Source organism: Anopheles nili, chromosome 3 (genome assembly GCF_943737925.1).
Source record: "Anopheles nili chromosome 3, idAnoNiliSN_F5_01, whole genome shotgun sequence".
Classification (NCBI taxonomy): Eukaryota; Metazoa; Arthropoda; class Insecta; order Diptera; family Culicidae; genus Anopheles; species Anopheles nili.
The window spans coordinates 19,029,826-19,043,890 of record NC_071292.1 but is presented as its reverse complement, the minus strand read 5'-3'; the positions used below and the strand labels follow the sequence as shown (position 1 = coordinate 19,043,890).

The 14,065-nt window shown below is 44.6% G+C and overlaps 4 protein-coding genes across 4 annotated transcripts; 2 read left to right on the top strand and 2 right to left on the bottom strand.

Moving 5' to 3' along the window:
• The first annotated feature begins 650 nt into the window (after positions 1-650).
• LOC128726936 (calcium and integrin-binding protein 1-like) lies at positions 651-1,692 on the top strand. The gene is made up of 5 exons (XM_053820785.1): positions 651-792; positions 872-1,119; positions 1,183-1,292; positions 1,360-1,451; positions 1,527-1,692. Exons 1-5 carry the CDS (start codon positions 707-709, stop codon positions 1,546-1,548), a joined length of 558 nt encoding a protein of 185 aa, XP_053676760.1. The 5' UTR covers positions 651-706; the 3' UTR covers positions 1,549-1,692.
• On the bottom strand, positions 1,684-2,276 carry LOC128726938 (putative oligosaccharyltransferase complex subunit CG9662). The gene is made up of 2 exons (XM_053820786.1): positions 2,110-2,276; positions 1,684-2,043 (listed from the first exon to the last, which is right to left on the bottom strand). Exons 1-2 carry the CDS (start codon positions 2,249-2,251, stop codon positions 1,733-1,735), a joined length of 453 nt encoding a protein of 150 aa, XP_053676761.1. The 5' UTR covers positions 2,252-2,276; the 3' UTR covers positions 1,684-1,732.
• Positions 2,277-6,793: 4,517 nt separating this feature from the next.
• LOC128726935 (casein kinase I-like) lies at positions 6,794-8,383 on the top strand. The gene has a single exon (XM_053820784.1). It carries the CDS (start codon positions 6,794-6,796, stop codon positions 8,381-8,383), a length of 1,590 nt encoding a protein of 529 aa, XP_053676759.1.
• A 5,172-nt stretch (positions 8,384-13,555) lies between these two features.
• On the bottom strand, positions 13,556-14,053 carry LOC128723839 (uncharacterized). The gene has a single exon (XM_053817605.1). The coding sequence runs from the start codon at positions 14,039-14,041 to the stop codon at positions 13,556-13,558; it is 486 nt and encodes a 161-aa protein (XP_053673580.1). The 5' UTR covers positions 14,042-14,053.
• Between the last annotated feature and the right edge of the window lie 12 nt (positions 14,054-14,065).

Genomic DNA, 14,065 nt, shown 5'->3' with positions numbered 1-14,065 from the left:
GACGAAACTCGGGAGAATCCAGGGGTTTCTTGCTCTCTGCGCGGATGTCGTATGATGTTATTTTTCGATTGCAACCTTCTTCTTCTTCACACTCATTATCGGAATTTCCACGGAATGCATCCACTAGGGGTTTTCCACACAAGATATACGAATACCTACAAACTAATCGCTATCACGATTCTATTCATACCTAATTTTACACTTCACTTTTTGTCTAATTTAACTTTTTAATTTTAACAAACATGACGGCGCGCTTGGAAAATCCACCACATTTTGACATTAGAATGGTAAACAGTTATGTTTTGATTGCTTTTTGCGAAGTTTATATTGACACGACGAAATCTTTGCCCTGTCGACCTATCTATTTCCACAGCATTTTACTATTGAAAATTACGGAAAACGTACTTAAATTAAAATATCAGAAATATGGAATAAAATACCTACGACTAATATATTAAAAACTTATCTCTTCTTTTAAAATTTTTACAAAATAAATAAAATATATATATGAATTCAAAATAAACCAAAAATGATATTACATTGTTTAGTTATTTTCACCAGGTAGACATTTGTTATGCAAATTGTCACTTGGAAGAAAACAAACTTTATTTTGTTGTGCGTAAATATTGCTCCACCTAAACGACTGTTTGAAAATAGTCTTCTTTTTTGGTAACATCTCGAAACTTTTAGTGATAAAGGCTCTGCAATGGGTCAAGTGAAAAGCCAATTCAGTGAAGATGAACTGCAGGATTACGAAGATCTAACTTATTTTACCAAAAAAGAGATTCTTTAGTATGTATTAATGATGCATTTTTTTTATCAATTGAGGAAATTGTAAAGTTACATCTACGTTGTGGTCTTTTATTTGCAGTGCTCACAAGAAATTTAAGAATCTGGCCCCGGAAAAAGTAGGACACAACAAGAACGCCAAACTATCAATGAGCAAGGTGCTAGAATATCCGGAGCTGAAGGCCAATCCCTTTGGCGACAGAATTTGCAAGGTGTTTAGTTCAAGCAACGATGGGGACATAACCTTCGAAGATTTTCTTGATATGATGTCAGTGTTTTCGGATGCCGCCCCAAAATCGGTAAAGGCGGAACATGCATTTCGTATTTATGGTAAGTGTGAAGCAAACGTTAGACGTGTGACGCAAACTAATAATTCCAAACGTATATTTGTAGATTTCGACGGAGACGATATGATTGGTAGAAACGATCTGAAACAAGTCATACAACGACTGGTGGATTACAATTCCGACCTGGGACATAATGATATAGATCAGCTGATAAACGTAAGTAAAAATAACTCTTCAAGTAAGGTATTCTTTATTTTAATCACACATTTCATCCACGTCGTAGAATATCCTCGAAGAAGCCGATTTAGATGACGATGGAGCGTTGTCATTTGCAGAATTTGAACACATTATTGATAAATCATCTGATTTCATTAAGTATATATCTTAAACCTTTCCTGGCGTTGCACCATGTAGTTATGCAATCATGTTTTCATGTACATATATTTCCAGCTCATTCCGTATTCGACTGTAAATGTAGAACAACTCACCATCGTATACGTATCATCTTTTCGGTAGCATTCAGCGAATTCGTTAGCGTTTTAATAGCCCAAATCGTGATGTAATATAAGCATTCGAATGCGTAATTTCGTAATAAAATTGTATTTTTATCATTTATGAGACTTATCATACGTCTACGCCCCTGAGATAGCATCGCTTTACGGCTGAAGGTAGCCTGGTAGCTTCATTCGCATGAAAATCCACGTGGTGAAGAACGATACGATGATGAAGATGAAACCCATGGCAAGGAGAAGGATTTTGTTTAGCTTCGGCTTGCCGGTAGTGTGCGCATGGTCCATAATGATGAACCCGAGACCTCCGATGGTGAACAGAAAGCTGCTGGCCAGTCCTTCCATAATGTACTGACCGTTCACTCTGTACGGCATAAACGCCACCGGTCGCGAATGTCCGTGCTCATCCGTTGTCGACCCCACACTCGGTGGTTCGACGATTACATCGTATATTATACCTGTAAAATCCATAAACATCTCCATTAGAACTGATACAATCACCGAGCACGCAGGCTAACACAAACCTCCGGTGACTAGGAAATACGAAAGTAACACAAACGAAAATACCGTCATCGCTGAGGGCTGGTGGAACCATGATGGTCGTTTTAATTTTAGATTTGGAACCTCGAAAAGATAAAAAGGCAGGCTGTACAAGGTTTCAATCATTTTCACTAAAAAGTTGTATCTTCGAAATATTTCTTCTAATGCTGCGTTGTTGATTATAATTTGACTAAGGAGAAGGTTCACCCATTCAAATGATTTGACAATTGGCAACTCATAAGTCAACTTTTCGTTGACTCTAGCAAGGGGTTCTTACATGTGTTTTGTTCAAATGATAAATTATTTTGCAAAAAGCATCGGAACATAATCGTTCTGGCGATAAACCTATTACTTTATTCCTTCAGAACATATTACAAATGATATGGATTTAAGCATCAAATTTCGGATGGTTTATCCGTGTTTGCATGCTATGAGGTACTTTCTTAACGAATTATAATCCGATCGCCGTAATATGTAGCAATATGAGCGTTCGTATAAGTATTATAACGAAATTGAATTTTTATCATTTATCAGACTTATCATATGTCTACGGTGATATAGTAGCTCGTTACGGCTAAAGGTCTACGGTGATATAGTACCTCATTACGGCCTCATTACGACTCATTAAAACCTCATCATCACGTGCTCGACCTCATCAAAATCAGGTAAAAGAAAGTGACCAAAAATCATAGTATCTCAACAAATCTAGTTCTTAAACATTTTCTTGCCTTGCATAATTTGTTTGCACTTGCATCGGTCAGTCAGGCGCTTCTCAAATGCATGTTAAAACTGCCACGTCATTCGGCTCTTGAAAGAGACTTTCGAAGAAAAAAACATTTTTGAGTTTTGATTATACGTTAAATTTGCAAGACGTAGGAAAAAGTATTCATTTTACTTATTATATGATTGTTCAAAGAGATAAAATGTATAATCTATTACACATTTGCCGTGGCACATTATTCTAAAAATACATGTGGCTTTAGAGCTAAATAGTTGAAACTCTCTGGAAGGTAGTAATCATATGGCAGTTTATAATATTTTTTAAAAAATAATGAGTAATTAGTTCATTTGAAATGATATTTTTAAACAAAATCTAATCTCATAATCATTTCATTTGCCAGCATGTACAATTTCATCCAAATGGAATGACAATAGATCCATTCGAATGTCAAACGCAGCTTCAACATGGCGGGCAGAAAATCGGTCTAGACCAACCTTGCGCGCACAGAACTTTGGAATCTTGAAGAGCGAAGTTCGGTCCGTCGTAGGTTCGTAGAAAATTATCAAAAGCATTAAAGTGCGTTCCTGAACATCCGCATCGTGAAATAAATGCTCTCGATAATTCGCGAACAAAGGTAGCGGGTGCGTGTACTGTCGGTTCCGTCGTCAATTCCATCGGAGAATCTCACCACACGCGGAGAATCGCCCTGCGAAAAATTAGTGCCCGACGGAGCAAACGTGTGTATAAAGAAGCAAACACCCCGTATGCTGGTGGCTGCCGAGCAGGGTCACAAAGTGACGTACGGACACGGTAAGCAAGCAAGAAGAAGCAGTATCAGCAACAGCAGTAGCAGCAGCAGCAGCAGTGCTGAGGCCCTGAGTGTGCGAGGTGCCAGGGCAAAATAGGTGGAAGCACGAAGGCGAAAAGAACAGGCAAGAATTGACCCCGCGCCGTCATCGCTGGCGAGAGTGCACAATTTGTCCAGCATTTTTTTTTTCCGTCCGTGTTGCGTGGCCCCCCGAGGAAAGATGGTGGCCTGCCTCGTGTAGCAGGTTAGCGCTGGTGCCCAACCACGCGCAAGGGTGCTCTACCGCAGCAGTCGGACAGGAAGTGACAAGCGAGCGCTAGGAGTGTACGTGATTTCACAGAACGCACGCATTTCTTCGCGCTGGGTGTTGAGTAAGCATTCCGTCCTTTCGTGCGGATCTGCTCAACAACGCGCAGCACCCAGCGAGTGACAAGCAAGCGAGCCAGCGAGCAAAATGACAGCCAAACAATACGAACAAGTGCATTCGCTTTGTGGTTTTGGTTATGTGTGAAAAATCTTGCTGAAGCCTGGGAGTTGGACCGTGGAAAATATTATTCCCCCCTCCCCGTTCGCTGCCGTCACCGTCACGACTCATTCGCGGGGGCTGAGACTTTTCCGAGTTTTTCCGAGCGCGCTCGAATGTGATGTGTGTTTTCCTTCCGCGTTGGCATGACGGTGCCGTGTGCGTGTGCGTTGTGAACGCGAGTGTAGGTAATGGTAGAGATTTTTCCATCAAGTCTTGCCATGGATCCGCTCCCTTCTTGCAAACCGCCTTCTCGTTGCTTGGTTTGCTTTCTTTCTCCCATCTTCTCTTCGTGTTCGATTACGCACCCAAACGGAAGAAGAGAGCCCCCTGGTGGTGTGGTGGATCTCAGCAGCCAGCCAGCGCGTTTTGGACCGATCGTTTTCCCTGTTGCCTGGCGCGCGCGGTGTTTATTATTCACCTGCACTTGTCGGTTGTCCAGCCTACACTTTTCCCCCCTGCACGGTCAACCCACGGAACAACCCCTTTTGTTTTTACGGCGCCTTGTCCGTTTCCCAACACTACTTTTTGGTTTTTGTTTTGCACACACAAAAGGAAGCCCCCCAACCGTTTCACGGTTCCCTCCGGTATGGCACCACACCGAAGTTACAGCGCACGGAGGCTGCGAAGGCGAGCCCGTCGTTTCCTCTTCACAGTGCCACTGGCGACCTAGCCCCCCCCCCCCCCCCTCACCCAGTGATCGTTCACCGACCACCAGCGTCGGCCAGCGTGGGTGGCGGTACCAGAAGTAAAGCATATCAATTGCTTCCTCTGAACCGGAACGGAGCTGCTGGTGCAGGAAGCCTCTCCTCGGAATCGGTGATGCTTCAGGGGAATGTGTTGTGTGTTGTGGGCTCGGGTCATATTTCCGATTCTGTGGCAAGCGACGACGAAAGGGCTCTCGAGACGAAACAACAACCCGCACAAACACTCGTCATCGACGTCATTGATTGACGTTTTTTTTTATCAAAAAAGACTCCCGAATCTCAGCGACGCCTTCTCTCCAGCCATTCGGCGAAGAACATGATTCATTCTGATTTGTAAAAAAAACCTTTCTCAAACTCGACCGACCAATGGGCCAAAGGTTACGCAAAGCATTGTTTTATTAGCGCACAGATTAGTTGCTCAAACGATGGCAAACGGTGAAAGAGCCAGCGAAAATGATATGCGCTGAAACGGGAAAAGGCAATATTGACGGAGCGATGGGACCTCTGATGAAGGCTCCTCCAGCGTACCAACGCAGCGCCACACACGCACTTGCATTTTGTTGCTGGTGGTTGCAATTATGTGACCCGGTCGCAACACGGCTTTCTGCTGTGTGAAAACGTATATTTTCCTTGAGACACCCGTCACCCCGTCTGTGTTATTGTTTCGTCTTCGGATCTGCGGTTTGTCCGTGGCACAGGGACGCACGGAAGGGGGGGATACAGACGGCTCCAACTCGCTTGTCCTCGTCCAAAGGCCGAAGAGAGGCACACTCGATCTGAAAACAAAAAAAAAACCACCACCATGGAAAGCGAAAGAGGTTCATCAGAGGCAGAGTTTGTGAAGCAGAAGAGCTGCCTCTTGGGGCGTCTCTTAATGGTTGCGAAGAGCCACAGAGTGAATCATTTCATTCTCGTGTCGCAAACGGCTCCTCTCAAGGTGAAGAAAAACCCCTATCAACGCGCGTGGCAGGAGGTGGTACAGTTTGGCGATGATATTCCGCGCACGTGCGGTGTGGTATGATTGTTGTAAATGCTTATGCATGTTGCAAATGCGATCGTGTGCGGTGTGTGGGTGGAGGGACATAGGTCAGAACGGGAATAGAGAGGGTTGGGGTTGCGATCACCTTGCGGGTGGGCGAGCTAGTTTGCAGACATTTGCGAACCAGATGAAAATATCCGCATGCGGCAGGCGAATTGTCCGTTGGTACGTTATACTCATCCTGACGGCGCTGGAACACTCCCGGGATGAATCTCGCGCCAAACCGTGGCTTCCTGTGATGACGCTGATGAAGTTTCAAACAAAAATTGTTTCGTCTAACTTCTCGCAAGCGTGCCCGAAGCTCTTGTTGCTGTAGAAACGAAATAGCTATCGAGATATTACTGATCGTAAAAACTCTCCATTTATAGGAGGCGCACATTATTCGGCGCTTTAGAAGCAGATTTTTTCTGCTTTCTATTCTCTAACACGTTTGCATCACAGTTTGCTATAAAAAGTTTTTTTATCTCTATTTCTCTTTCTCGTTGGTGTGCGATTTACTGTCTGTTTGGTTTTGGCGCCGGGGTGCTTCCACCGTTCACTAGCCGTAAACCGTCCGTTTTGTCCGGAAACCGAACTGGGCTGGAAGGCCCGCTCGGGAGGAGCCAACCGAAAGCCGCCAATAGTGAGCGAAGGCTGGCAACGTGAGCGCGAAGAACGAATAAGGATTTTTGCAACTAGCAGCAACAGCAGCAGAACCCTGGAGAGTGTTCTGGCTGCGAAAAGTTGAACCGTAAATACGACCGGATACGCGTAACGGCGGAAATCGTCGAACAATCGGACGCTAGCGAGCGAAGAAGTGCAGCACGGTAGCCACCGTCAAGCAAAAGGACAAACCACTTCTAAATACAATACACACACATACAGAGCAGGATGGAGCTGCGCGTTGGTAACAAGTACCGGCTCGGCCGGAAGATCGGTTCCGGTTCGTTTGGCGATATCTACCTGGGCACGAACATCTCCACCGGCGAGGAAGTCGCCATCAAGCTGGAATGCATCAAGACGAAACACCCGCAGCTGCACATCGAGAGTAAGTTCTACAAAATGCTCCAGGGCGCGGTCGGCATCCCGACGATTAAGTGGTGCGGCTCTGAGGGCGACTACAACGTGATGGTGATGGAGCTGCTCGGTCCGTCGCTCGAGGACCTGTTCAACTTTTGCTCGCGCCGCTTCACGGTCAAGACGGTGCTGCTACTGGCCGATCAGATGATCTCGCGCATCGATTTCATACACTCGCGCAGCTTCATCCACCGCGACATCAAGCCGGACAACTTCCTGATGGGGCTCGGCAAGAAGGGCAACCTGGTGTACATCATCGATTTCGGGCTGGCGAAGAAGTACAAGGACTCGCGCAGCATGTCGCACATACCGTACCGAGAAAACAAAAATCTCACCGGCACCGCGCGGTACGCGTCGATCAACACACACCTGGGTATTGAACAGTCCCGCCGGGACGATCTGGAATCGCTCGGGTACGTGCTGATGTACTTTAACCTCGGCACGCTGCCGTGGCAGGGACTAAAGGCGGCCAACAAGCGCCAGAAGTACGAGCGGATCTCGGAGAAGAAGCTGTCCACACCGGTCGAGGAGCTGTGCAAAGGATTCCCGCGAGAGTTCAGTCTATACCTCGCCTACTGCCGTCACATGGACTTCATCCAGCGGCCGGATTACTGCTACCTGCGCAAGCTGTTCCGCACGCTGTTCCATCGCCAAGGCTTCGTGTACGATTACGTCTTTGACTGGAACATGCTCAAGTTCGGACGTCCGAATTTGAACGCGTTCACGAGCATGAAGCGTGGCCAGAGCCGAACGCCAAGCGCTACCCAGAACGAGCAACAGCAGCAACAGCAACAACAGCAACAGCAGCAACAACAGCAGCAAAAGCAAATCACCAACTCGGCCTCGGTGACGACACCGTCAAAAGGTGCCGGCGGAGGTGGTGGTGGTGGCGCCGGTGGCGTTGTCGTTTCAAGCGGTGTCAATAATTCCACCAACGCGAACAACAGCAGTGGCGTCAGCGGAGCAACACCCATCGTTAGCAGCCACACGAACTCCGGTGTGGTCATCACCAGTGCGTCGGTAGTTGCTGCCGCGGCCGCTGCCGTCGGTGATAAGAACAACGAGATGTCTCCGCAAACGCGCCACCTGTTGCAGCAATTCATCCGTGCCGAACTTCAGAAGGGACAACCGCCAGGAGCGAGTGGCAGTGTCCAGCAGCAGCAGCAACAACAGCAAGTACCGGTTGGTGGCAGCAGTGGCATGGTGATGGGAGGGCCGCAGGGCATGGGTGGCCAACCGTCGGCGCATAGTAACAGCATCAACAACAACAGTGGTGTAGCGGGTAACGATCCCAACGCGGATGGGGCGGTCGTGGCTGCTTCCTTTTCCCGACACGACACACCCGAGCGCCGATCGTCGATCCGTCTGCGCGGGCAAAATCTGGACGCACGAAATGCGGAATAATATTAAATTTTTCTTTAGTTTTTCTCCACTTCCGTTACTCTGGCTCTGAATATCCGCAAACGCGTATGGAGGAAATACGAGATTGTGTATGCTACCGTTGTTGCTACGACATATTTTGTTCTTTTTTTTTTGCAAGTTCCTTTGGTTATCTTATTTTCTATTAATATACCTGCCCTTAACAATGCCCTACGTAAATTTATCATCTCCTAAAATGTTGCACATATAAAGAGATGTGGCTCAGGATTTTCGTCTTGAAAATCTCATACGCTGTATCGCTTTATCAACCTCAAGTATCGATTGCAACGATCGATCCAACAATGTCCGGAGCATATAGAATAAAGGAGAAGAAAGCATTAGATAGACCGAGCAATTAGCATAGTAAGAGAAAAGTATGTTAAGGATACTAACGATCTTTCGGCACAGCAATTCGTTAGCGTTTGCGACAACAAGCCAGATAGCAGGATGCAGTGAATTTTCTTTCGGTCACCATGCAACCGAGCCTGCATGAAGCTGTTGAAGAGAAAGTAGAAGAGAAGGTCTAGACAAAGTGACTGTTTTAGTCTCGGCTTACCTATTTCGCTGAATGTTTTGGAACTCCTTAAGAGAGTTGTGCGGCAGAACCGACGGAAACGGTAATACACTGAAAACTAGGTGACTAGAAGAGGGAACCTTGCAGTTGGAGATCTTTTGTTTTGTTTTTTTCCTAAAAGTCTTTGTAGGAACAATATGTTTTCCTGAATTATTTTTTTTGTTTCTTTCCGTGCGATATCCCATGCTATGTCGAGATGAACGGTACAAACTGCTATACACATTGTATAAATTGTAGGAAAATTGGGAGCCACATTTGCAATACGTTTTGCTGTCTTTGCGTACGCGTAGCAATTGCTACGACGACAGCGCTCTGTGGCGGCTTTGGTATTGCGGTGTTATTATTCCGCTAACTACAAGCACAGTGTATCTAAAGAGAATGCGTTTTCCGTATCTCGCGTTCATCTCGCCACAGAATGGAAACCCCTTTATAATAACCTTAATTCCATTGAAATCATCTAGCGCCCGTACGAATAGGTAGAACAGATTGCTAACCGGGTGCGCCAAAATGGAAGATCGTTTGTGGTAGCCAAGTAGTGGATTTCTAAAAGCTATCGAACGAACGCAGGTGATTGCTTGAACACACTACCAATTGGGAGAAGATTAGCGGCGTAGAATGGGTAGTTGGTACGTAAGCAGTATATAAAACTTTTCATTTGTCATAAGCCACCTGCCAAGCGCGTCTATACCGATAAAACGAATACAAGGTTTGCGCGCTTATATTAAAATATTTTGAGAGAGTAAAAGGATGTGCGGAGCAGGGGAAAGAAAGCATTGGCGAACAGGAGTGCTTGAAGTGCACCCAACAAAGGTGATAGGAAATAAATAGCAGCAAGTGCGTGAGTCTAACAAAATATGACTAACTAAACTAACGCGAAAGTTTCTCTCTCTCTCTTTCGAAATTTAACAAAGAACCATGTAAGGCGCTAGAATGGCAGTAATATGAAGTAGCTAACCGTGCCGTGCGAAGTGTGATTGCTGAGGGGTACGGACAGTGGAATGGTCAAACTAGCACGACGGTACACACAATATGCTAACTAGGACAAGTTAGGGGGGAAAAGCGGCTAAACCCAACAGGAATGAGTAAGCCGAGTGAAGAAGGAATGCTTCAGGGGCGGCTTGAAATCGAAACATGTTTATTTCTTGTCTAAATTGTCCAGTTTTGAATATGAGTAGCAAAACTGAAACTAAAAACAAATTACAAACACACGTACACCAGCGGTATGCAGTTAGATGGCGTATAAAATGTAAATTAAACCGAACGGATAATGAAATTAACATAACTTTATCCTGCTAGAATTTAAAATAGGACAGTACTGAATATCAAATACTAACAAAGAACCAGATTCTGTGTATCGGATTAGAATTTTGCCGAACAAGAAGCAAGATTAAAGCATATACACATAATACGAAAAAACGGATGCGCTAAGAGAGAGAGAGAGAGAGAGAGATATAGAGAAAGTGAAGCATAATATTGCAACGAAGAGAAAAAAATACTGTTTTTTATGGCTGGAAGAAAGGCGAACTATCCTAATTGCGAAAGGCGAAAAAAAAGGTGTGCATGTTTGAACGATAAACTAAGTAGAACAACTGGAAATGAGATGTTGCTACTGTGTCGTAAAGTGACGGATGGAGTAGGTTTGCTTAGTAGAGGAATAAACAGAAAAGCAGAGAATTAGTTCCGTAGGCAAACAGGATAATGGAGCGGACGGTGACAGACGGAGCAGATGAAATAAAACCAACCTTCCGCCAAACGAGCATGCACGTAGGACAACAAAACCAGCATAGTTAAGTGTGATCGGGATCATCGGGTGAATGTGCAATGATGTGCAAGCGACGGATGAATGTGATTTCCCCGTGATTTATGGTGAGAGAGGCCAGTGGTAAACGCCGCTGCCCCGGGGGGTAAATGGAGGAAGAAAAAAAAATTAACAACATTTAAGAATATTTAGTAATTAGCAATCATCGTGAAAAGGATACTATACAAACAAACCACAACAACAACAACAAAAACGTTGCACTTTGTGTGCAATAGCAAAAAAAGAAAAGGGAACGGATTGGACGAAATGAAGGAGCAGAGATTTCACTCTCGACTCCGCGGCTTGGAATGAGACGATAAAGAGAGCATGAGAAACAAACGAATACACACATTTATCGATGGATGGAATCCAAGCCCACGAGCATCCGTGGAATCCGTGGTGCAGCCATACTCCGTGGTGGAAAAACGGAGAAAAACTGGGCTTGGAATGGAATGGTACCAACAGATGCAGCTGGAAAACAGAATGAAGTTTCGCTATATCGATTGAAGAGAATAAATAATGTAAAACCGACAGTAGAGAATGATTTTTTTAGTTTTATTTCTAGCGTTACGTTGCTTGGTGTCATCGTACAGACGAAAGAAGAGATGCCTTCAGATGGCAATATGTTCCCGTTGGAGATGGCCCATTTGATTGTCTTCGGAACGTGGAGCATAATTTCCATACGTATGCGAGTGTGACGGATCGAACCTATGTAAACGACTGATAAATAGTGTAAGCGAATAGTTGTATAATGAGCGCATCCCTGCGGAACAAACCGATAACCGGATGGAAGAATTACGTTGCGCTACCGTCGTGTCTGGCGTTTGCTTTGCGTCTCGACGCCTGATAATCTTTGTTAATCATTGCTATCGTTATCAGCCGCTATCCGACGACATTGCACGCTGCGTGGGCTCGAAATGATCTGTCCCGCATCATCTTCCTGTTCCTGATTGCGCCTTTAACGAACTGCCAAAATTCCATCGACCACACGGAGCACCATTTGACTCACAAATCCGTAGTCAACCGTTTGCGCTCTTTGCCATTCCCGTCCTGTGCACTTCTCGTGCAGATCGGACCGCCCTGAGGCGATTATGCACGTCTGTTTGCTGTAACGTTTAAGTGATTTGAATGCCCGCTTGGAGAAAGATGCGGCGGCGTATGTTAAACGAGCTCTAATGCGACTGTTGTTTGCGCGAATGAGAAACCATGCGCATAGACGGTTTAAACAACGAAACTGCTTTTAGTTCGAGAAGTAACATTGGACGAGCAGCGTTACCATCAAGTGGTATTGTATGATTCTAATTATGAACACCGAACACGACGTAAAGACCCGTCCTTTAAACATCAACATGAAATCAGAGAACAAATCGATATGGGATCCCAAAACATTCCTGCTAAAGCTTTTAGAAAGGCAGCGAAGAATTCGCTTTTTTAGTTTTAATTCAATTACGCTCCAAAAAGCGTTCCAGATAAAGAACAAAAACGGTATAGCTTAAAAATGGATGGCTAATGATTGACACTATTCTTCGTCTTGAGTTATTTGAATTTGATTAGGTGAACTTATGCATGAATCGAGCAATCCAGCTGTGCACGTGAGTTTATTCATTCCTGACGAGTTAGAACCTCGAGAAAAACTTATGTATAGAACATGTCGGAAAAGAGTTGAAAGAGAGAGAAAAATAGAAACGTAAACAAAAATTATTGCATGTTAGTTAAGGGAAAACTTTCATTAATGCATTAACGTATTGAATAATACTGGTGATACGCGTATGCTACAATTAACTGTCTTTCCCCCCAAATTAATGAATCAGAATGGCTAGAAAAATTTGTAATATAAACTACAATATTACTACCGTTACTTGCAAATGTAATGAGAACAATATTGAAAGCTAGTTCACCGGAAGAAGAACGCATATGTTGTTAAATAACCGAACTCATGTCATGTGCAAAGAGCACGACCAGAGTAGATCTAGTTCCAATAAGCAGGGTGATTAATGTATAAAAAGCTTCAGTAAATGAGACACGAGAATGAAGCGGATCTGAAGGATCGGACCGAGAAAGATGTGAAGCGTGCTCTGATCGTTGTGGAACCATTTTTTTATCATCTTTTTGATGTAGTAAATTAAGTCGACGTAACGGCGGCGTGGTTCTAAACGTTGTTTTTTCTCGTAATGGAAAGGAAAGCCACACTACAGAACACCCACAAAAAATTCACACAAAGCAACTCGTCGTAAAGTACTGTCCAAAAGTGTCAACTTACACAGGTACTGATTTAGATGTCGAATAAAATGCTTCAAACGTGGTAAGTTCGTACGTTACTAGCAGAATTAAAGCATTTGTCGCTGGGAGCTGATAGCAATGAAACTAATAACGGAAATTTGAAAAAGCTTTTGACATTGTAATGATCATTTCTCGATAGTCTTATGATCTGCCGCTTATAATATTCTCAAATTTGCTTTAGCTGGTTGGCTAAGATATAATTTTCCCGCTAAATGAAAAATTTACACCTATGTTACACTTCCACGCATTGAAAGCGGAAGTTGGTCAAAGGAATAGTTCTTCTGCAAATAACACAGCCAGGTAACACAAGGCTCAATAGAGATTGTACTATGACGATATAATCGAGCATGATATTTTATGTGGTTTAATCTTCATTATTTTGTGTATAAGTGAATCAATTTCGCCAAACAGGAAAACACGATTATTAAAAAATCAAACTTTGAGCTGGTTTTAATTCGTTTGGCATAGCTATCACATGGGCTTCAATATCACAAATGTAAATTTTTCAATACTTCCACAGACCGTCATCGACGACTTTAGTGGCGACGAGCTTGTTATATCCTAGGCCGTAGCCATGCGAAAGGACCGGTGCGACGAGCTTGTTGTATCCCAGGCCATAGCTGTTATCAACGACCTTAGTGGCCACAACAGGAGCGGCGTACTTGTTGTATCCCAGGCCATAGCTGTTATCAACGACCTTAGTGGCCACAAGAGGAGCGACGAGCTTGTTGTATCCTAGTCCGTAACTATTATCGACGACCTTAGTGGCCAGCACCGGAGCAACCGATGGGTATTCGACTACTTTCTTCACTGCAGGATAGGAACCATACCACGAGGGATAGGAGTACTTGTCCACGACCGCTGGAAGATCGTACGACGAGCCAACGACCACCTTGGACAGTGGGAGTTCCGTGCCATATCCGGAGTACGAGAGGACATCATCGTACGGCAGGTAAGACGCCTCAGAGGCAGCGATGAAGGCAAGCGCCATGATTGCGACGAAGAACTGAAAAAA